General features: G+C 33.8%; 1 protein-coding gene across 1 annotated transcript; it reads left to right on the forward strand.

The window, feature by feature from the left end:
• The first annotated feature begins 4977 nt into the window (after positions 1–4977).
• Positions 4978–20193, forward strand: LOC134255311 (protein inturned-like). The gene is made up of 18 exons (XM_062737835.1): positions 4978–5419; positions 8799–9289; positions 10153–10238; positions 12128–12331; positions 12493–12599; positions 12815–12904; positions 13164–13416; positions 13742–13795; positions 13872–13934; positions 14228–14452; positions 15892–15941; positions 16279–16380; positions 17122–17222; positions 18232–18341; positions 18625–18713; positions 18814–18982; positions 19276–19415; positions 19854–20193. The coding sequence occupies exons 1-18, from the start codon at positions 5340–5342 to the stop codon at positions 19954–19956; spliced, it is 2517 nt and encodes an 838-aa protein (XP_062593819.1). The 5' UTR covers positions 4978–5339; the 3' UTR covers positions 19957–20193.
• The last annotated feature ends 4249 nt before the right edge of the window (positions 20194–24442 follow it).

Raw genomic sequence — 24442 nt, forward strand, 5'->3', positions numbered from 1 at the left:
AATTCATAAAATGAAGGAAATTTTTTTTAGCTGAAAGTAAGATCGGGGCTTTGTTCCTCTTTTCTTTTTCACATTTTACCCATTGTTTGGCATGCATTTAGCCTTCGACAGACATAATTAATAAATTCATAAAATGAAGGAAATTTTTTCCGCTGAAGGAATGATCGGGGCTTTGGTGATCTTTAAAATAAGTGATTTATTTAACTAATTAGGTTCAATTTATTTAAAAAGTGTGTAAACCACTTCAAATTTGCCAAAAAAAAAAAAAAAAAAAACTCTAGCCAAATAAGCCTTTTATGTTTTACAGGTGTATTCTTTGCCACAAGACCAGTTTTTTCATCTTTGACCTTGACCTTATTAAATACTTACAATACTGAAAGGTCAGTGTGTAAACAATGTAAAAGTCAAAAATAAATAACACATGTGAAGGTGTCACATGTGTCTGTGGAATACCTATGCCCCCGTATGGTAGCTTGTGGCGATGTTGGACTTTTCTCAAATGCAAGTCAAATCAAAAGTTAAAAGGACAGAGAGAGGTTTTGTAAAGTGAGTTCTAATTGTTCAAAGTCAGACAAAGGTTAAAGTTTTTAAGAAGTGGGTCAAACTCTTAAGGTCAAGGTGAAAGGTCAAATATTTATACCTATATACTGAAACGTTTTGTCTGTGTCAAAATGAATACACATGTGAAATATGAAAGCCCTTGGCTCCAAGTGATCAAAAGTTATGGCCAAGGTTAAAGTGTGTTATTTTTTGTAAAATGAGGTCAAACTCCAAGGTCAAGAGGTCAAATTTGGTGAATACGAAAGCCATAACCCGACCCACTCAAAAGTTATGGGCAGGGATAAAGTTTTTGCAGACAAACAGACAGATACATGTAGACAGACAGACGGACGGGCAGAAAACTACATAAACATCAGACAACCGAAACTTCGTTTACGGGGGCATATAAAGTCTGGTCTATAATTTATCGTGGAGAATGGTTGTATGTAAAGTTGAAAAGTCGTAAGTTAATATTTTATGTTGTCCTTGATTCATTTATCGGGTACATTAAGAAGTAAATAAGTAAGGCCGGATGTGGTCATCCCTTTAAAGCAAAAAAGAAGTGTTTAAAGCAAAAACATACAGAATTTCTCTGCACATTTGATTCATTTTGATCTTTTTTTAGCCTTGAAAAATAAAAGCGACAGACAGTTACAAATACAAGGATTTTTTTTTTCAGGTGCCAGTATTAGAATAATAAGATACTGATTTACAGTTTCTATTCACTTAATCAAACTCCTGAACAATGCGCCGAGTATAAGGACTACTTTAACATTACATAGACCGTTATCTCCTTAAGAGGGGCTGACAAATCCCCCCCTGATCCGCCGGTGATGGGGGTCGGGGATTAAGACAGTTTCGGGGATAGCAGAGCCAGGGTTAGGGAGTAAGCCAATAGGAATGTTATAGGCCAATAATTAAATTTAGTTACACGTGTTCGGGCGTTATGGTCAGAAATGTTTTATATGTAACATTAGAATTGGATTAAATTTTGTGGAATCATTAATTTGAAAGTTACGTATTCAATTCAAGGAACACGTTGTTGTATATTTGATAAAAGAGTAAGAGGAAAAAAGATAAATTATGAAAAAGCTTTGGTTTAATAAGTTCAAAATTTCTCGAGTTTACAAATCATACTAGTACTAAGCGTTTATCATGTTATAGGCTGGGTCTCATATATAGAGAATAATACATACCTTTTTCCACATCACATCCTGTATCAGCCCGAGACACCAATATCGGCCAGAGGGCCGAAGGCCCGAGGGCTGATATAGGATGTGATGTGGAAAAGGGTATGTTTTATTATATTTATTACATACTTAGTAATAAAATACAGAACACATTAAGTTGGAAAGAAAATAAGTAAATAATCATGCACGGACTTCTTAAAATGTACACAGTCTATTGTCTCATACAGTTTCGGTTTGTTTCTGCATGTACGTCTATTTCAGATGTCCTCAATCCGTAATTTTAAAATAATATATTATTTATCAGTTAGAATATCATTACATTCAAAAAGTTAAAATTAAGAGAATTATGTAACCCCAAAATATGTGTATGATTACAAGTACTGTTTTTTGAGGTTTAATTTACTAGGGGTGTGGTATTGATCAATATCAGCCCTGCAGGGCTGATAACCTACCGGTATATCAGCCCCGCAAATCCATATCAGCCCTGCAGGGCTGATACGGCTATTGTGACGTCAGCCATATCGCATATGCAAAAATCCTGTATTTATTACTAAGTATGTAATAAATGTATATATTTTTATTGGAGGGTTCCATATTTTGAAGGATACCTGCAAGTTTTAAGATAGCCTCTATACATTTCACTGTTCTGGTCTTAAAATGTTTGTACCTCTTCGACGGAGTCAAAGATTTAACTTTTTCTAGCAGTAGTATTTCTAAGTATACCTTCTGGCATTTGTATGGATGATGCATCTAGTATGTTTCAATTTACCAGCTGGTTTTAGATACTGGTTTTTGTCATAATAGATTTCAAAAAGACGACCAGGTTAAATATTTTGGGGGCAGGTTTGAGGAGCAGGTCTTATTTTCAAGGAACTAAGTACTTAACATGGAAGATGCATGTAGGGGTGTTTATTATTTACCATACTTTGTTCAAATGCTGGATCTGACCTTCATACATCTTCTAATTGATTGAGCAGATTAAAGATTTTTGGGCATTCATCTATTTCCAAGTAACTAATGACCTCCCTGAAATTAACTTGATTAGACCATGTAGAGGGATTCAGTTTACAGGAACTGTTTTCGATGCTGGCTTAAATTTGACCTTGATTTTTTAGATGATTGAAAAGTTTTCACAGTAGACCCATAATCAAGATATTCTAAGTCTTACCCAGCCCAAACTTTTATGGAATGTTGCATCTTGGGATGCAAATCACCAAAAACATTTAGTTAATAGACGTGGAGAAGATCCAATCGTTATATGATAGTACGTCATTACGTCTTTTCAACCTTTGACACGTTATTTGTGGCATTTTGCTTACATGCACTAGTAATTTATACCTGGAAAAATTAACAGGTGAAGAGCACTTGAGAAAAGTATGGAGGGTTGAATAAGAAATGATTAACAAAGAATATTTGGATAGAAACTGCCCGGTATATCTTAACTCTGTATCCGATTTGTTCCACGTCGATGCAAGTTTGTACGGGAGTTTAATTAGGTTCTCAATGGAGGTGTTAATGAATTAATGCAGGATTACTAGTAATTAAAGGATAAATTAAAAATACTTGATTGGTCACAAAAATTTTACTTTAAGATTAGCGAATATAGATTAAAGACGTTCTAATATCAGGTTCATATAGTAATTATAAGGATATTTTGTTGATTAATTAACTCAAGCGTTTTTTTTCAAGGTAAAAATTTATAAAAATTCTGTTTTCTATGTCTGTATCTTCCATTTTCATTCAGTATGAAATATCATTCATATACGTGTATGAATTTTAGCTAGACTGTATGAGATTCATTAAGCCAAAGACGGTCCTATATACATGTATATTGTACGCTCAATTTTCCCTACAAATTCGGTGGGAAATGTACTTTTAACTTGAAAAGGAACCTTAAATTCTTAAGGCATTTTAATGAACTCGAAGTCTGTGCACGCTTTCATGTTTGCCTACACAAACGTTACATTTTGCCCGACCCGAAAGACCCCATATCACTAATACAAAACGGGCTCAAATATTGACAAGCCTACCCGCATTATCGCGCTACACTTTAAAGCAAATCAAACACAAATAACAGTTAAGACGGTTAATGTTAAATAACTTAGGTTCAAAGTTTTCCTAAGATATCAAGATTGAGTTAAGTTGTAATTACTGGATTATCGCCTTTCTGTGTTGTGTGTATGTTAAGATTCCAGTGGCGGGTGAGGGGATAAGAAGCGATGATTTGTATCTCGCCTTGAAGTTTCGGGAGGGTGACAGCAAGCTAGTGGACTGATTCGTTTATAACTACCCCCTCCATGACTTGACGGTGGCCAGGGGTTGGAAAACAGTGAGACTAGAGTCGCCCAGCAGGGTGCAGCTTAAGGATTAATTATTTTATTGAATGGACATGTTGAATTTCAACAATCTTTCAACAGTAACAAGTGTGAAAAACTCGCCACTGTGGGACGGATGCTAAATGACAGGGGCGGATTGTAAGCAAGGTGCCCGTTATTGAAAGCTGTATAATTAATGTCAAATTCACGCGTCCAAGATAGAAAATAATGATTTATGAGTGACGATATTATTACTGATTTGTGACAGTAAACTTTCACCGAACTTTAAAAATTGAATTTTTCTGGCGTGGATTTAATGGACTCAGGGTCACGAAGTATTCACAACGTACAAGGTCTTTCGTGGTCCAAGACGATATCTATATAAGTAGACAGAGTCCTGGGGGTGAGGGATTTGGAAGACCATTTAAAAACAGCAGAATTGGGTGACAGAAGTAAACACATAAAATTCATATGTCAAAACATTGACTAGGATTATCAGCCAATACACATCCTATCTTTCATTGTTAAAAAGAATTAGGAGATTGCGGGAAGAATTGAATGGCGTGTACCCCGCGGTGAGGATTATTAAATGATTATGTGGACCCCAATAAAGAGGGGATTTGTCACGCCGATATACCTTATACTTTCTATATGCTTACCTCGTACCTAGTTATAAGACAAAAAACATACAACAGGTTATACATGAATAGTTAACGAGAATTTTACCTCTTCAATTTTTTTTTATCAACAAATATTCGTTGATGATGAAGAGATAACTATTCTTACTGAAAGATTAAGGAAGTAATATTTGGAGAAAAGTTTTGTTTTGTTGAGTCCCAGGTGAATAATTAAGGCGAATCGTCCCATTGTTTTACTGAACGCCCTGGTGAATATTCAGTATTGGCTTTATTGGAAATCAATTAAGATGGAATAAATCGAACGTAAATGTGACACAATGGAGAAAACAGGTCTCGGTCTTGGCGGAAATGTTCGGCAATAAAGCGGACGAAACTGCGCGCGAGGATTAGCGCCACAAAAGCCTGCTCTTAAGTAAACGGAGGAACGTTTCTTTTTATTGAAAAATCGAAATCAGGAATTGTTCTTCAACTTTTCAAAGTGTTGTGAAAATTTTTGGAAATTTAACTTTTTAAACAATAGTCTTTTGATCTACAAATGATTGATCGTGGGGCAGCCTGGAGTGCCCAAAATGTGTGAGATAGCGCACGGAGTAGGCCACAGCTTCACACCAAGAGGCCAGGAAACTGAACGGGGGGACAGGAAGTGATTAGTGTCCATGTTTGGCCTGCAGGTGCCCCTGTCCCGGGCCGCGGAGGCGGAGGAATTCGACAGTGTCAGCACGATCCTCCTGAACAGGTATCCAGCGGGGGGATCCGTACGATAAGATACCCTTATATATAGATTATTGGTAAACATAAGTAATCTACGTCTTTTAGGGAACGGGCCATTAAAGCATTGTATGTCTGTATGTAAAGGGAACGATAAGTCGGCCCGTATATAAAATTAATGTCCATTCCGCATTATAAGGGGGATCTTAGGGAATGTGAAATTCTCATTAATTATCTAACGATTGATAGGAGACAAAATCATAGCCAGAAAAGTTAGATACCATTGAATCTAAATACAGGGGGCAGATTTGATAGAGTTTCTATTATTATTGGGTTTAATTTCTGAAGTAGGGAAAATTTAAAAGATCCCAAACCATGAATTTTTATGTAAAAGTAACATTTTTCTGAAATATAAAGAGGTAGCGGGGAGACCCATGGCCCGGCCAGTCATGCATACATCTAAATCTGTCGCTGGTTGTAATGCCTTAAAACACCTCTCTCTTTTGATGTATCCTTTCATTCCTTGGCACTTAACGTGACAATGCTAGGTGTGGGTTAGCTTCTGTTATCAATCAATCAATCTATAGATGAATTTTCATACAAGCACATGCCCTCGGCAAGTTATTCATAATATTTTGGAGTTTTTGTCGATATTTTATGTAATTTACTAATACCACGGAATGTAAATGACGAATCCTTTCTCTTGATATTCAAATTTGTTTAATTTTTTTCCACTGTTAATGGTATATCACTTGAAAGTATACAGAGCCCGTTTGTTCTTGATATATTTTTGTCAGCTTCGATCTTAATGTATTTGCTATGGGCCACATCGTACCCCCACTAACCGGTGAAATAGCTATTGTATCGGGGGAACACGGCGCGCCAGATCTCTGTCACAGAAATGCAGGGGGCTCCCAGATTTTTGTCTATTTCTCTTTATACCTATATATCGACTACAACACAGATTTCAAAGACGGGCGATAATACTCCAGAATCTCTACCACTCGATCCTGTCCGAGATTTTAGCGTTGTATGTGACAGGTTACGCTGTTTTTGCCTTTCATAGGCCACAAAACAGATTAACAGTGTGTATATAAGTAACACTTCTATACTAGATAAAATTCAGTCTAAATATTTTTAGTGCTAAAATATTGTTTAAATGCTCTTGCAAGAGTGAGAAATATAAATCTTTTGTTAGAAATTTCTTACTTTACCGATTGATAAAAAGAAGAAAAATTTATGTTACAAATCCCCCACTCTTTTTCCATAGCAAAGTCTTGAATAAAGGAATATTTATAAATATCCTGAAAAACTTTAGTATATTAAAAATAATGACATTGAATCAATTTGAGAAAATGAAGTCATTTCTCAGTTAACTCTCTGAAAAATTATTGCGCTAAAGCAGAATTGCATTTTTATTTTATTGAATTTTCTATATAAGTATGAAAAAAAAAACGCAATTATACTTCAGAAACTACATTTCTCAATTTCATAATTATTTTGTAAATGATAATTAATAATCAGTTATCCATTTAAGTATTTCATACTATAGAAAATAATCTTTTGTCGAAAAAAAAAAATGTTCAAAGCATTCTGAATTCTACACGAAAAATTTCAAGAAAATTTGTACCCTTCCAAATGGCTTTCATTTTGATTTATATCATAGACCTAAAACGTTTTAGGTCTATGTTTATATGAATATGAAATTTAGTTAATTTGGATTTTCATGCGAAAAATATGATCGTGCAGTAAAAATATGACACTGTCACTTTTGACACAGGACTGTGCACGTTTATTTTTTTTTCATAGATTATTACACTATAGGTGGCAAACTTGAAACTTTAGGTGGTCAACATTTCATTTACACATAATTAATAGGATTTTAACACCCTCCCCTTCTCTCCTCCCCGCCACCCTCTGCCATCCTTTACATTTTTTAATCACGGGTTTCCACAAAACATTAAATAACTATATCTTCATTAAGGCCGCTCTTTAGTGTTTACTTTCGAACTAGAGTGACTTGATGATTTAGGCCCCCCTCCCGAGCTGCCACAATGGGTTAAGTCCTGACAAATTGAATGATTATAATGTTAGTTTTCTTATCCAAACCTTTTTCTCTTTTTTATAAAAGAAAAACGCGGATATCGAACAATAGCTACACTTTAAACTGAATCCTAATGCGTTTTATTCTTCTTTTATTTTTATGGCCATGGTTTAAACTGTTATACAGACATTTACAGAAAAGGAAACTTTCAATAAGTTAATTTCAAATAAAGAAAACTATTATATTTAGTAGTGTAAACATTACAGAAAGCCTTAACAAAGGTAAATACCGGTTTCCGTGGAACAAAAACTTCTCTACACAGGAAAGGGGGCGGGTGTGCTGCAAACTGGGTAACTAGAAAGGTTGCCGATATTTTTATTGAGCTTTTTGGATTCTTGATTGCATATGTTTTTACTAAAATCAATTTTAGGAAAGTCTCTAATTTTTTTTCCAGCCCTTTCCCACAAGTCTTTCCTTTTCTCGTCTTTACAGATATCACCCTAACCCTAAACTTAAAAAAAGAAAACACATGAACTTATTGGATCGTTTTATTCAACAATATTACGTCACATTATTTTAGCGTTACAAATCAAACCAACCGGAACAACACTGTTTGTTGCGGAAAGGTTCTAGTTTTACTGACCGATTGAAAATGATGGTGATGTGATAAACTGCTGAAAGTTAGGTTTATTTCTATGCATATATAATAGAAATAGAAAATTCATGATGAGTATTGAATTTGTAGGTTGTTTTACTGGATTTTTACCCCGAATGACTTCATTCTTCTAAAGTTTGTGTAATTTCAATTTAGTCAAAAAGAGACAAACAAAATGTTGTGTGTTGGGCAAATATCAAGTTGTTTAGAATAAGATATAAAGAGTTAAAGACCCGAGGTTAATATTAATATCCATCTTTTTGGTGTGTTTAGTAACATAAAACAAACAAGATAAAGTAAAGAAGTACTTTAGTTATATTTACAATAAGATAATGCCACACTAACAGACGATAAGATAGACCGTCACTGCGTGTATAGATAATCCACAAGGGGTACCCTGTCTAGATACACTATTAACTCTGCAATGATATGTTAATTGTATAAAGTATAAATCATTTTAAAATCCTGATTATACTTTTTTATTGCATGAATTAAATTTAATTTTGAAGAAACAAATTCAAATTTGCATCTTGACTTACTTTTCTTGTTGATATACACACAACATAAGTTAACAATGCCTTTGAAGGAAACAATTTTAAGTTGCAGGCATTTTTATTATTTTGTGAGTGGTAATTGTAAACCCAGAGTATCATGCGTTTTTATCTACTTTTCTGCTCAGGTGACTTCATGTTAATTTCTGTGTTTCAGTGCATATAATGGCCCTACAGCAGTTGACTTGTCAAGGTGTAAAAACAATGACCGCCTCTTTGTCTTAGAACTGTTTGGAAACAAGAAGCATAAATGTGATTACCTCCACTGTCCACATAATGGTCACTCCACCGACGACACAGGGTACGGGACAGACAATGACGATGTTGGCGGGGGACAGGATTCTAATCCTGACTACGAGCCACTAGATATAGTGACCCACAGGTGTACAGACTCCAGTGTAGATTTCACAAGGATGGACAGCATACGCAGAGTTAAGCTAAAAGTGAAGAAAGTGAATCACCAGAATTTTGACATTATTGACAGGAACAGAAAGCCGGGGCAGTTAGGGCGAGCCTTGTGTAAGGAGCTGATCGGGATTATTCCTGGTCATTTTCCGTCTAAATCGATGACCGCATGTGGACAGCGGCTGTGTGTCCGTGGACTGGTGCCTCACAGTCACGCATCCAAGTACTCCAAAATACAGATAGGTAAGCATAGAAAAATGGAATATAAAGGGTGTTAAGAAAGTTCGTTCCACATTTTTTTTTTATTTTCAAAAAGAAATACGATGAGAAGATATTTACAATTTGTGATATTTCATGTTTACGGAGTCCATTCTTGCTATTGATAAGGTTTTAAATGTCTTTTGTTGAATCAATTAGGGGAGGGCAGGTATTAAAACAGATGATGTCTGATCAGAAAAATTAGGGATGACACATATTTGTGACATATATTAGGTACAGAGGTCAAAACATCCTTTTAAATACTATGCAAAAATTATCAAATCTGTGAAAAATTTCAAAATGACAAACCTATATTTTTGAAAAGTGATCTGTCGTTCTTATACATGTACCTACGCTCATCAGCTTGTCTGGTGCAAGATAAGCTATGAAGAAACAAAAATAGATTATCCTTTATTTTCAATCAAAATGACCATCATTTCTATCATTCGGGTGCTTTAACGATATTATATTTATTTTCATATGAAAGAAAAATCCTATATTTTCCTGCAAGAAATGAATTGCTATAAATCTAAAGCACACTCTTGTGATTTTGTCAGACTTGAAAATTTATCTCTTTAGTTAAGCACTACTTTGAAATTTTTGAAAATATTTCATCCTGGAATGAACTTTCTTAACACCCCTTAGATCCATTAGTAACTTGAATTGTCATCTTTTCATATATTTGTCACTAAGAAAAATTGTATTTGTCATTGGTTAGCTGCTTTTAATCATTCTCAAAGTGGAAACTTTGAAAAAAAAAAGCTGCACAAAATACAGTAAAAATCTATTGAGGCTTATTTAGATTTGTGAATTTCTTGGACTAGAAAGTCTCTTTTTTCTGTAAACAGGTGATTGTCTGAGACTGATTAATGGCCGTGAGATTACCTGGGATAACATTGACGATGTTCTGCTGAAGATTTCTCATTTGGAGGAGGTACAACATTTAATAGATATTTTATATTTACTTAGATATTTTCTTTAGTAAATTCTATCCAGCCAGAGTTGTGTTGAAGAAGATGTAGCTCTGTGTCTGTTGAATTTGCTCACAGGTGCTCATCATATCTTATTTGTCCTCTTTGAGTTTGACAACCTCTATACTTTAAAAAAAATATATTTCATAGTAAAGGGGTGATCAAAATTAAAGTAGACAAAGAAGTCGTGGTGAGCACCTGTGGTTTTCTTGCTTCTTGTAAAGATGAAGGAATATGTTTGTTAAATTAAATATGAAGTCTCTCAATACAGTTCCTACACTAAGACAGAGATATAGTTCAACAGTTAAGTAATCTAATAAAATAGTGACTAGCTGCTCAAAATTGGTATAATAAATGTAGCAAGTTGCAACAATGGAAAAAGGTGAAGGTATTGAACAGTGATTTAAAATCTGTCCAATAAAATTATGAACATTAAAAGTCTATAAATGGGGCATAAAATGTTGACTCTCAAAAATTCCAGAGTTGGGATCAGGTGCCAAGAAGGAGTAAATACCCCCTGTCATTTGCCCTATATAGCAAACTCTAGGGGTGGGACGATATACCGATACACCGATACATACCGATATTTTCCTCCAAGATACGGTTTACGATACAAGCTTTCAAATATCTGTACGAAACCATACACGAACGACCCATCAAATTGAAAATGAAAGTACCTGTCCTTTGAAAATGGCGGCTTGTACGAAGTGAAGAGATTATAATTATTTTGATATTGAAGACACACTTTAGAACTAATAAGTCGTTGATTAGGGGTAAAACGTTTTCACTTTTAAGCAGGCTCCGGGACAAGAAAAGTTCAGTATGAAATGCGTTCTATACACAGAAAATATCGTTTCCAGAACATTTGATATTATAAATTGTTAATCTATCGCGTACTTTTTTTGTAATCTAAACTTGGCGACACACTTTGAGCAATGATTTAAACAATAAAATGCTTTCTTTGTTTGTTATTACTGGAATTTGAAAAAATACATAACCCGCGTAAGCGGGTTATGTATTTTTTCTGCAATAGCTGCGATCGTTCATTCCAGTAATAACAAACAAAGAAAGACATTTTATTGTTTATATTTATATCTGTTTAAATTATCATTTTAAGTAGGATTAAAAATATTAATTATTGTGTTAATGATGCGAACATCTTTGTACGTTTCATTGATGGAACGGCCACTGATCAAGAAATCTGTACAGGTGATTATGCCTAATGTAGTTCGTGCAGTGATGAACGCAATGGGTTTTCTTAAGAAATAAAGAAGAAAATATTCAGTGGATGTAAATATTTAATAATAATGTAAATATGATCAATGTTTTTAAATGAATTTTTAGTCCATGTTCTCTGATGAAATACACAACTACTTGTAAACAAATTCTGAATAGTAATAATAGTATGTACATTTATCATTGTTTTGTACAGTTTTAGTCAATGAAATTGATGAACTTCAAGTATTAATTTCAAAGCATAGTTAACATGATTTGATGTAGAATAGTTTGTTGATTTAATGTCTAGACAAAAAAAATAAAATACTTATTATTTGGAATAGTTTTATAATTTATCATAATATCGAGATACGTATCGTATCGTGCCAATATATCGAGATACGTATCGTATCGCAAGATGTGTGTATCGCCCCACCCCTAGCAAACTCTGATCTCCATCTCTCCTTACAAATAGACACACAAAAATCATCAATGCCTCATTGATAAATTAGGCAGAAAAACATGGAATGGTTGTATGCTCTCAAGTACATATCTATGTATATGTAATCTAAATGACCTCGTATTTGAATGTATATATTTGTAGGTTTCCGTGGTGATACAATGTATATATTTGTAGGTTTCCGTGGTGATACAACAAGTGATCAGTAAGCAGCCTAAGGTTCCGGTTCTGACTCCGTTACGAGCGACCGCAGTCGACCAGGACCTGGTACAGGTGATCAGCGGTCAGTCCCTGGGGTCAGAGAGCTCAGACCCCACCCCAGGGCACGGTGTCATGTTTATAGACCTCCAAAAACTACAGTCCGAGACGGAAGCTTCACAGGTAGGTCACTGACAGGACAGGAACTTGACTACATAATGGTGCAATATCTTACTCATACAGTAGAAGTTGCTGAATAAAGATATAGTGATGAATGGAAGACATTCTGATAAATAATTACAATATAGAACATGGATGACCTATTTGGATTTTTTTTCCTGTAGGATGACCTAGTTTATCAGTATCCACAGATGACCTTGACAGACCTCAGGGGAGCACTAATTACCCTATACCACACAGCCCAGGAGTGGTCACACACCAAACTACAACAGTAAGTCATACATCATTGACTAAACTAAGTCATAATTGTGAATGATGTCTGTATTGTTTTGTTGGCATTACAGTATTTTGACCCATTTTAAACAAAAAAAATTACAAGTAAAGTTACTTGTTAAACACACCTGTGAAGTAAAAAGCATATCCTTGAGGTAGAAAATATTATTTTAGTGAAATTTGTTGATATATTTATTTTTTATTTTTTTTCAGAGCCAGTTATAAACATAATGGGGAGAAGTACAATGTGACATTTTATAAAGAGGAGACAACTCTGCTCCTTCTTACCTTCAAACAAAGGCAGTAAGTGATTTGATTATCCAGTTATCTCCCTTTTCTCTATGTGTGTTGTGTTCTTTTTCAAACTCAAAGAAACAAACACCTTATGCAAATTCACCGTATAAATGAAAAAAAAAACACAGCCAAAAATGGTTTTAATGTGTTTCTTTTCATTTGAATGTAAACGAAACGCTTTGATATTTCAAAGTCTATTCAGCTTTATTCTGTGTTAATGTTTGCCATTAATTTCTTGTTGTAAACTTTCGATAACTCTTTTCCTCAGGATACCTAGTACAAGTGTTTCCAAGGTGATGGGAGACTTGCTCCGCTTGCTGCGAGTTCTGTATAACTCTGTAATGGATGCCTTTCTTGACATCACTAGACATGGTGACCTGAACTGTCTGTTTGCTCTGTTCTTCCACAGCCTCGGTTTGAGTAAGCCTCATTCTGAGATGTTGTCAAGGAAGCTACAGACTTCCTTAGATACCAGCCTTTGTTGTCATATACCGTATCTACCTCTTCTGACCACAGACACTGTAAGCACTGATCTCATTTTTTGGCCACATTTCTTCTTTTAGAATAAATTTGTAATATTTTTAGAATATTTTTATGTTGAATATAGACACTGTGAAATCCTGTTTTTTCTTAGGATAAAATTTTTAAAGATTGAAGATAAAAATTTAGAGGATTTGATTTAGTGGTTTGTAGATAATATTGTTGTCTGATATTTACATTTTTCGATGAAACACCCAGCGAAATTACTGGGTAGTGATTTTACTGAAAGTTTTGTATTTGACTGAAAATTATTAATGTTAATAGTACTTTGTAGACATGAAATGATAATTTTTTTTTTTTTTTCAGGAAAATATCGACAAAATCCTAACATCTTGGGAAGCTCAAGAATTTTCTGATGTGGTAAGAACATTTATATTTCTTTCTTTTAGAAGTGTTTTTTGTTTTTCAAGATTTTCACGTGAGTTTTATTTTTCAGTCTGAGAGCTATTTTGGATGCCGCCGTGCCTTTACAATACTTGGTTCTTGTTTGTTCTATAAGGTAAGGAATGTGTTTCAATATAGAATCTTTGAATCACTGTACCTTAACACAAAATTATAAAATTAAAATAAAGTATAATGGAAAATAAGGATGATGATAAAATTGCATTAGTTCATGTAATTATAAAGCTAATACAAGTTAGGTCAATAGGTGTTTTTATACATTTACTGCCTGAAATATATTTCAGCAGATAAAATTGTCTGTATTATTTCATAACCATTCTACTGAAGTAACTTGTATCTTAGGATTGTTTTAATCATTACTCTGTCATACATGTATCTGTATATTTCCAGTCATTACTGTTGTGCAATCATCTACCGAAAGAAGATTTAACCGATGTCTATCTGTACCTAAAGTATCACTGCCTTCTCTCCCTTTGTTGCCGTGACAACCTACAACAACTGGTGGTCTGGCAGGAAGTGAACTCCACGCGTCAGATGTTTGACCTCGGAGAGGAACAGGTGTTTGGATACACGGAGCCCGTAAACGCCAAACTCATCTGGCTCATTGTAGGATATGTAAGTTGATGAGTGAAAATTTTGAGAATGGTTTATTTCAAAGTTGAAGAGTAAATAAATAAAACAAAATAGCCATTAAAAAAAACATTTTTGTATATCAGTGACTGAAAGAAGTGCTGAAAAATTCCATTTACTAAATTAATATTCGTGATCGTGAAATGGTAAGACACAGTAACCTTGATGATCAAGGTTCTGCATCAAGTCAAGGTCATATAGAAAAGGTCTATAAAAAAGCTACCCCATAGAATTGACTATGTTTTACTTTTAAATGTGTTGTCAGAATGTTTTCAAAGTACTACGCCAAATTCTATACATTATTTTGTATTTCAACATTATGATACCTAGTGATTATATTTTGATCATGGATACCACAAATGTCTCTAGTCCACTGTCCTTGACTGTACACTTAAGTTTGTTTTTATTTTCTCTATTTGCATCTCTAGAATTAATATTACCTGCACTTAACTTTATGGTCATGAATAAGAGTAGATTGTTAATAATGTGTCACGCCTGAGTGGTTTTTGTTGTTCCCTGAGATGGCTGGGGCTAACAGTGACCATATTGAGGTGTCGAGATAATGGCCGTATTGATCAGGAAACACAATGGCAGTTGTGGAGTAAAGTTTTATAGGTTATGAATTAATAAGACATAAAGTTCGGGGATACATTGCCAGGAAGACTGGAATGGCCATTAATTCTTTCAACAACAAGTTGATTTACTGTATTTTTTTCCTGCATCTAATGAAAACTATAGCATGTTGTAAGGCTGTATAATGAACACTCTTAATTTAAGAAAACACAAGAGGAACATTGTTTGACTAGCACAAAAAGTAAATAAAAGTAGACATTGATTTGATAAACAAGAACACCGAAGCAATAGATATGCTAATAATTGTTTATTGTAACCTAATAGCAAGGAGAATTTTACTGACATTTTAGTAATCACAGGATTCTGAAGTTTTTTATCGTAAAAAAAAAAAAACCCACCACTTTTTAAGTTGAGGGTGGGAAATTTTTTTCCGAATTTTTTTTTTTGATGATAAAAACTTCAGACTCCTGTGTAGTAATTCATCCAGTTTTCATGTCATGTGACACATTACATACATGTAAAGGTTATGGTGAACAATTCAATCAGTTGTCTCACATCAGTAAATAATGGGGCAATTAAAAAAAAAAAGTTAATGAAGTATATTTAGATAACTTTATAACTCTGACATGTCAAGAGCACAAGTAATAGAGTTTGTTTCCTGAATGTTAAAAAAAAAATTGGAATTGTTAATTTTTATAAACGTTTTCCCTATCTGATCTTTCTTTAGGAATCTTTACGATGTTTGTTTTACTCTGTCCCTACATGGTAGAAAATTTATAGAAATTCAAAATATTCTTTCATAATAATTTTCACATGTTCTAAAACTAAATTAACAATGTTGTCTGTTTTAGAAGCGAAGTATTTTGTGTACACTACTGGAAATCAAGGGAGGAGCTATCAAGTAAGTGTAGCCATTGTAGTGCCATGAAAAAATCTCTATTTTTTGCTGTTATTTTTCTCTATTTAAAGATACAAGTATTACTAAGTTTGTACACATAAAATGAATCGATCATCTTGAAAACAAAAATACATCATCAATTGAAACTTACTGAGAACGAACTTTGTATAACTTCTAGGCAAGGGAAGATAATTTTTTCAGCACTTTTTACCTGTGTATGATTGTATAGTTTGATATTAAACTGTATGATATATTGTTATCAGGAGGAATAAGACCCCCCGTCCGGACCCCCTATATATAATTGTATAGTTGATATTACACTGTATGATATATTTATCAGGAGGAATAAGACCCCCCGTCCGGACCCCATGTATATTGACCAGGCTAAAGCTGTCCTGCTCCAGATCAATTCCCTGGATCTCTCACAGCTCTCTAAGAAAAGGTACTCACAAATTTATTCCATGGAATAAAGGATCCATACAGAATTCATTATATTTTAATAGGGGTGAAACGATACGCCTCCTTCACGGTTCGATACGTATCGAAAAATTTGGTCTCGGTTCGGTTATTTTCGATACGATACATTTTGATAGAAGGAAACAGATTCAATGTTGTTTTATGCTACCTTTTACTTAATCTACTAAAATAATTTATGTGCAAAATGGATAGAATGTATCAATTTTATTGATTTGACTGTTAAAAATTATTTTACTCCACACAAACTTACGTTTCTCTATATTATACAGAAAAGCATGTTTATACCTTATGCCAAATTGAATGACGATCCCGACCGAAAAACGAACCGAACCGAAAGTAGAGATCTTGTACCGTGTATCGAACCGAGAAAAAATACCGCGGTGAACCGATACCGCGGTGAACCGTTTCACTCCTATATTTTAAAATTCTACTCAAGCATATGACATCACACCCAATGTTTTAACAAAAGGAATTTTTCCTCTGCCCACTTTCTGTGAAGCAGAGGGAAAATTAATGACAGTGATAGGAGTGGAGGTATTTCTCTTTAAACTTGGGATACCTCTTCAATAGTTTTTACTGCAAAAACCTGTTGTGGATTGTTAACATGTAATTTCAGTAGAAATCTTTCATAAGTTGAGTTCCTTTATTAGATATGTCCAATCTTTTAAGTTCTTTCAGAAATGTTAATGTATTATTTTTCCAACAGGGGCCTCTCTCAGAGAGTGAGACTGGTTTCGAGCCTTGAGTCTACGCGACCCAGCTCTCAGAGTAATGGAGTATACCCTGTGACTTCCAGTCCAAAACTCGGTAAAGATTTAAAGTTTCTGTGTTCAAGGTTTTGAACTTAACCGATAAACATTAAAATCAACATATAAATTTTTTAGAAGCCATTTATATTTATTGCATGATTAAATCTATGAGAAAGGTTTTAATTAAAGTGTGATTTTTTTTATTGAAAGACTTTTATTTTTATCGCATGATTAAATCTGTAAGACAGTTTCTATTAACCCTTTCTCTACCAGCACATTTGAAGCAATTTTGGAGACCCATTGACAAATACTAAATTTTTTATTTTTTTAACCAAAGAAAAAAAATTATAATAAATACCATTTTGTAGCGAATTTCTCAGAGACAATGACTTTTCCAATATCTCATGACTGACTTTACCAGTGAAAATAAAGGTCAAAGGGCAAATAAGTGCAAAATTTCATCACATTTTTTGAGACTTTTTAATATTCAAGCTTAAAATTTGCAATGATGATGATGATGTATGTTGAAACAATGAAGCTTAATTCAAATATTACGAACAGAAACAAGAAAAAACAAATGTGGAAAGATAACTCTGGTTTTTATAAAATGTTTAAAAGTAAAAGCAATAATTTTTACATATTCTAAAAGCAAAGAAAAGATTTTTTTTTTTTAGATATATCAAACTTTTTAACAGGAATTAATCAGGAACAAATATTCTAATTATTGAGAAAATCATCCTTGTTTTGGAAAATTGTGTCATTTTTAAAAAGCCATGAACATCTTCAAAACATAAAATCTATACATTACCGTCATATAAGGTTAAAAATTCTTACAGAATTTACAAGTAGAGAATATTTCCTAAAAGACATATAGATTATATACTTTTAATGCTATCTTAAAAAAAGATATGAAGATCCTGTTTTCATGAAGTCATTTTTTCCATTTGTATGTTTGAAAAACCCTTTAATATTATGTTGTCATACCGGTAATCAGTTTTGATCACTTGTGTACCAATATAATAAAATATACCATCTTGAAAACAATGTACACCTGTATTTTTATCTAGATGTGAGTAACTTGCTGAACAAAGGGCGACAACTCCCAGTCCTGGGACGTAAGGACTCGGTCAGATCCGATGGATCCATGGAAAGTAACTCTAGCGCTGGGAGTGACAAGGTAATCAGAGTTGTCTTTCTTTGCATACTCATACAGCGGATGATTCATCACTCCCAAGTCCCTAATTACAGTACATAGTTAATGATTATTTAATTAAAAAACAAAAGATGTTGCTTTTTTTTTTTTTTTAATTTATTGTATTCTCTCTTTCCATTATCAATGAAATTTCAGTAACATAGTTTTGATGATTTCAGTCTATTGCCAGTACTTTAATAATAAGCAATCAACCTATGATTCATCAGTTCTGTAAAAGTGAAAATTAAATCTTTCTTTTCTTTTTCAGACAAGAAATAAAAGGGGAAGGTTGTTTTCTGATGTTATACAGGAGGATAAACACAGAGATTTCAGCTTCACTATGGCTGACAAAATCAAGTAAGGCCCAAATCTACAGAACACAATGATAAACTCCACTAAATGTGTCTGATATATAGAAATCAAATACGAATCAGCTGCTAAAAATTTTATATTGTAGATTGACATCAGGGGCAGACAACTGTCTCCTTCACTTCCTCCATTTTGACAAGTATGAGGGAGTGATTATCTCCCCTGAGCCGGTGTCTGATCACACGGAGATCGTCCAGAACTTCTACCGCTGCTCCTCCCAGATCAAACACATGTTTGACAAGTACCGATATAGAAGGGTAAGCAGTGGCTGTGAAAAAAATCATTTATACATGTATTGAAAATAGTTTTTAAACCAAAATAAATCATATAAAGTCTATTGTATATCTAGCTAATTAACAAATATTAATGCTATAATATAATTGTGCTGTTATTTAGTGTAAATAAAAATAAGAATTACATGTCATCAAATTATGATTTTTTGAACACTTAAAAGAAACCAACCAAACTAAACATTAAGTACTTGATGTATAATATGATTACAAAAGCACAATTTTTAACCCAGAATTGTATATATTTTTACCCGTTTCAGAAGTCAGCCCCTCCACTGATTCCAGAGATGGACACTAGAGTTCCCCACATGGTGGACACAACATTTAACTTTATGAGGGAGGAGGGGGTGATGTTTACAGTCCCCACCCCTGGGGGAGCAGCCAGTTACTGGGTTGTGGGGTAAGTAACACATCGTAACCCCTCCAAATCCCTGAATTCCCTAAAAGTAAAAAGTAGTTGTAATTTGTTATTACTCTCTTAGACACCTATTCAATGGTCCAAGATTTTGACAAATAAACAAAATTACATTCCAATGATTATTTTAACTTAATCTTATAGTTTTAAATCATTTTAGAAATATCTGTTTGAAAGGACAAACATAAATGCAGCCATTTAATTTCAATAAATTAAGCTTATCACTTTGAAATATATGAGCCAATGTCAAAGTTAAATGTACAAGCTCACGGAAGAAAGAAATGTTGATATACTAAAAAATTTTATTCATATCAGGTAACTGAATTTCATTTCTTTATACAAAATACCTTTTATCTCTGGAAGATATTAAATCAAAAACTACTTTTATTTTACAATAAATCAAAAATTACTTTTATTTAACAGACGCCAGAGATCCAAAGAGGAATTGTACGTCTGTTTCCAAGATGGAACTCCACAGAATCTTGTGGAGCTGACTTTTAAGACAGAGTTTGGACTCAAATGTTGAGATTTCTCAAACTGCCACAGGATATTAACTTACAAAGGACTCAATGTGTTCAGAACAATGATTGGGGATTAGAAGTCTGTTATATATTGTTATTTATTGTTAATTGTACACTGTACTATCTAGTCTGTGCCAGTATCATGAGTATGTCAAAAGACTCTTTCAAATGAATTCTTATAAAATCATACCTAGTTGATCAGGGAACTTGGTAATTGTTATATTTACAAATCTTATTTTACATTTGTAAAGGTATGTTGAATTGACACTCTTTATTTTACACTAGCTACTATCTAGTCTGTGCCAGTATCATGAGTATGTCAAAAGACTCTTTAAAATGAATTCTTATAAAATCATACCTAGTTGATCAGGGAACTTGTTAATTGTTATATTTACAAATCTTATTTTACATTTGTAAAGGTATGGTCAGTGAACTTTTAGACACTCTTTATTTTACACATTAATATAAATTTGCAATAAAACGCTATAACAGTTGATGGGTTTGATTGAACACTAATCTTGTTATAAATTTGCAATAAAATGCTATAACAGTTGATGGGTTTGATTGAACACTAATCGAGATATGCGTATTTCCATTAATTTTTAAATAGCTGAAATATTTGCATTGCTTCTGTTTGATTTAAAAAATGTTATGTGAAAAAGTAAATATTTGAATAGCATCAAACTGAGGTAAATGTCAGGGTATAGGCAAAAAATAATGGTTTATTCTTCTTTACTGACTTTATGAAATTGATATAAACTATATATTTTCGTTCAGTTGTGTTGATTTCTTTACAATGTCTTGGCAATTGTGTGAGTGCAGCCAGGGAATTTACCATCTCTAGACTCTATTAGGAAATAGATCAAATACAATCTATGTAGTTTCTGTCAACATTTGAAATTCCCATGGGTACTTATTTTGCCCCTTTTCTTCTTTATTCTTTTGAAGAAAATATAGCTTAAAATTGAATTTTATAAATATTGTCTATATGTAATATTTATTTTCATTTACATGTCAACTTGATACATCCCACTGAAATGGTGAATCACTACAAAGTCTAACAAAACTATCATATTTGGATTTTTTTTGCGAAATGTGAATGTTGAAGGCAAACAAAGACTTGAGGTTTTTAGCTTTAATATCCATTGTATGTTTATACATATATGTAATATTTCCATTACCTGTCATGGTGGCTATACCTCCCAGCTGATTCAATGCACAAAAGTATGTTACAAGTTTGACAGAGGCAGGCTACTGATAAATCAAATGAAGTGGGCTTTCAACATCTTCGTTTATTTAAAGGCAGCACTATGCAGATTCTTTAGTCATTAAAATATCGTAGTTTGCAAATATCAGCCCCGCTTTGGGTCAAAATTTAAGGAAAGTGCCATACCAAAAATCAAAATGTTGGATTTATGCTATCAATAGGTACATAAGGTTCACAACCTATGTATTTAAGGTACAAAGTTATGAAGGGTCAGCAGGGGATTTTTACTCCTCACAGACACCTGATCTCAAACGGGTGTTTCCAGGGGTCCCCTTCTCTCAGTTTGTATTGACGATACGAATTATGAGTTTGACCATGCACTGTTGTAAGCCTGTACAAGGTAATACTTCTAGGTACATCCTAAATCTATTATGGAAGTTGGAACCCGAATCCTTTTTCTATATATCTCAAATGAAAGGTCTCATAGACTTGGTCTCTTGAATACAAAGCGGGTTCATCTATACAATTTAAATTACGATTCTGGGATAATAAAGGACAAAGGAACAGAAAGACGATGGGTACAGCTCTTTGACTTGTAAAGCTTAATTATAAACCAAAAAGATATTTATAATAATTTTATTTTGAATTCTAAAAAATGTTTTCTTCCCTAAACTAACACATATATACTTTGAGATATAAATGGTTTTTCAAATATATTTTAATTTTCTGATATGATATAACCATGCTGATTGTATATAAACATAAAAATGAGCTGATGGTCTTTAAGTCTTAGCTAGGGTATTTAATGTAGGTGCAGAAAATGCAAAAAGCCGATTACATTTCTGACCCATAAGACTTTCAGTTGCGTGTGTTTAAGTTTTTCAAAAGAAATTTTTTAAACCGTCTAACACTTTAATTCTATTTCTTTAGCTGGCCTAATTTGTCCGTAAAACATGATATTTAATTTGACTTATCGGACATTACGATATTTAAGTACAATGTGTTGATCACTGTCCCACGATGAAGAACTGTTTGAGGATCTAGCAATTAATAAAGTAAATTCATGGAGTGGAAAAAAAAGAAGAAAAAAATTCTGGTCTAAGGAAGACTTTGAAAATTCAAAAAATATAAATGTAGTGTGAGTAAAAATAAATACATTGAGGAAACTACGAAGTTTTGGTGACAATGGCTTTGAAGGACTCTTTCATTAGAGAGGTTTTGCCTTACTTAATGACGACATGGATTTCCTTGACTGTTCTAATTAACACTATTCTAGGGATTCTTACAATAAACTTCATCAATAAAAAATTGTCCTTTACTCAAGTTGCAAAAAGTTTCACGATTCAGTTTCTAGTGATTGACGTAATTGCTGACGTCATTTTGTTGATTCCCGGGGCTGTTGTGAGTACCACCCTTTCATGGATCATGACTGATATAGGATGTCAGATTTATGGAGTCGCCACCATGTTCGTGTACTTGGTGATTTTTCATATTCTAGCATTACGATGTTTTGAGAGAGTTGTCCGAATAAAACATCAGGAGCTCCATGGCAAACTTTTTAGCTCGCCGCGCCGTCTTGCCGTTCTTTCTTTCTCTGTGTGGTTCGTGGATCTTCTGATTTCCGGTATACCACTTACCGGATGGACCACCATTTCCTATGATTACTACCACTCCGGCTGCTTCCCAGTCTTGGAGGATAACCTGTATCACCTCATCATCGTCAAAGTTCTCGGGATTGGACTTGCTTTGATTTTCTTTATAATTTCCCACGTTGTCATATTCAATTCCATTAACTCACAAACAAATATGTCACGAATTCAGCCTGTAACTGTAAAGGAACGTAAAGAAAACGAGGAATCACCACCCCGAACTTCATCCCAGAACTGGATACACGAGAGCGAGTCAAGTGATAACGACAACTTTGATAATGATGGAAAATTAACAAACAGAAACAGCCACAAGTTTGGAATCAGTTCGTTTGGAAGTCGCAATAAACAGGAATATAATCATTTCAATGAAGACAAATCAAATCATAGGCAATATGAAATAAACGAAAAGAACAAAATGGAAATTCGTGAAAAAATGACGCGGAAACAAATTCTATTTGCCATGGTCCACTCGGTCTTTACACACTTTGGGGTTTGTTTGTTCATGATCATCTTCTGGATGCCTTACTTTATTGTTGCAGTTTGCCGAACTGTTGACAAAGATGTGTTCAGGGGGTATTACAGTGTCTCACTTTGTTTCATTCTGTTGACATTCACGATGAGACCCCTGGTACATTACGTCAGACTTCGGCGACTCATAAAGAACAGACAAAGAAATGTTTTGCAATGGCGCCAAGAAATAATACAGGAAAAGAAGAATGTAAAGCATACAGACAAACACAACAGAAAGGAAACATCAGACGGAAGTTATATCAGTACTGATGAAAGTTACGATGAAGAAAGTTCAATAGGTTTCAATGATGACGAAAGTGAACGAAAGGATATTAAAGGAAATCACCCAAAGAGGAAGATATCGGCAAAACCTGGGAAAACCCAGGTGATCAAAAATACTCCCAACAACCAAAATAGAAATGAAAGCCCGAGCCAGGTCAAGAAAGGGAATAACCATCATAAAAAGAGAAGGAGGATCAGAAAGAGAAAGAAAGTAAAACAACAAAAACAACTGAAGGGCATACCTGTTCTAAACAAGAGGAACATTCGAAGTTATGTAAGCGAGTCAGACTATAGCGAATGGTCAGAATATACTGTGTCAGAAGATGACAAAGAGTCTTACATTGATGATTCTTTGCCAATCCATGGCAATGAAGTCGCCAGGAAAGTGACTGACGAAAACCAGAAAGCAAAAGAAGTCCTTCCTTCCGATCAGTCATCTAAACATCCCATGTCTAACGGGAAGAATGAAGAGGTTAAATATGATCAAAGCTCTCATAAAGAACATTCTGAACAGAAAGTTAACCAAAGATCACGCGATGAAAGTTCAACTGATGTGGGAACAAGTGGTGTTCATCTGGTAATCGCAAGCTCTACCACTAAGTATATAATGTCTGAGCATAAAGACGAAACCAAAGGAAAGAACACTGAAGTTGATCAAAATAAAAGAAAAGAGAATGATTTAAATAATCATATTGATGATAAATCGAACAGTGAGTCGTATAAAAGCAAAGGAAAAGGTCAGAAAGATCATGAATATAAGCAAAATTCATTAAATGGTGTTAAGGAAGAGGAAGAAGAAACAACCGAACACAGGCCAACAATACAAAATGATCATCAGGAAAC

The sequence above is a fragment of the Saccostrea cucullata genome, unplaced genomic scaffold (genome assembly GCF_032062105.1).
Source record: "Saccostrea cucullata isolate Sc308-1 unplaced genomic scaffold, CSIRO_AGI_Scuc_v1 ctg1010, whole genome shotgun sequence".
Lineage (NCBI taxonomy): Eukaryota > Metazoa > Mollusca > Bivalvia > Ostreida > Ostreidae > Saccostrea > Saccostrea cuccullata.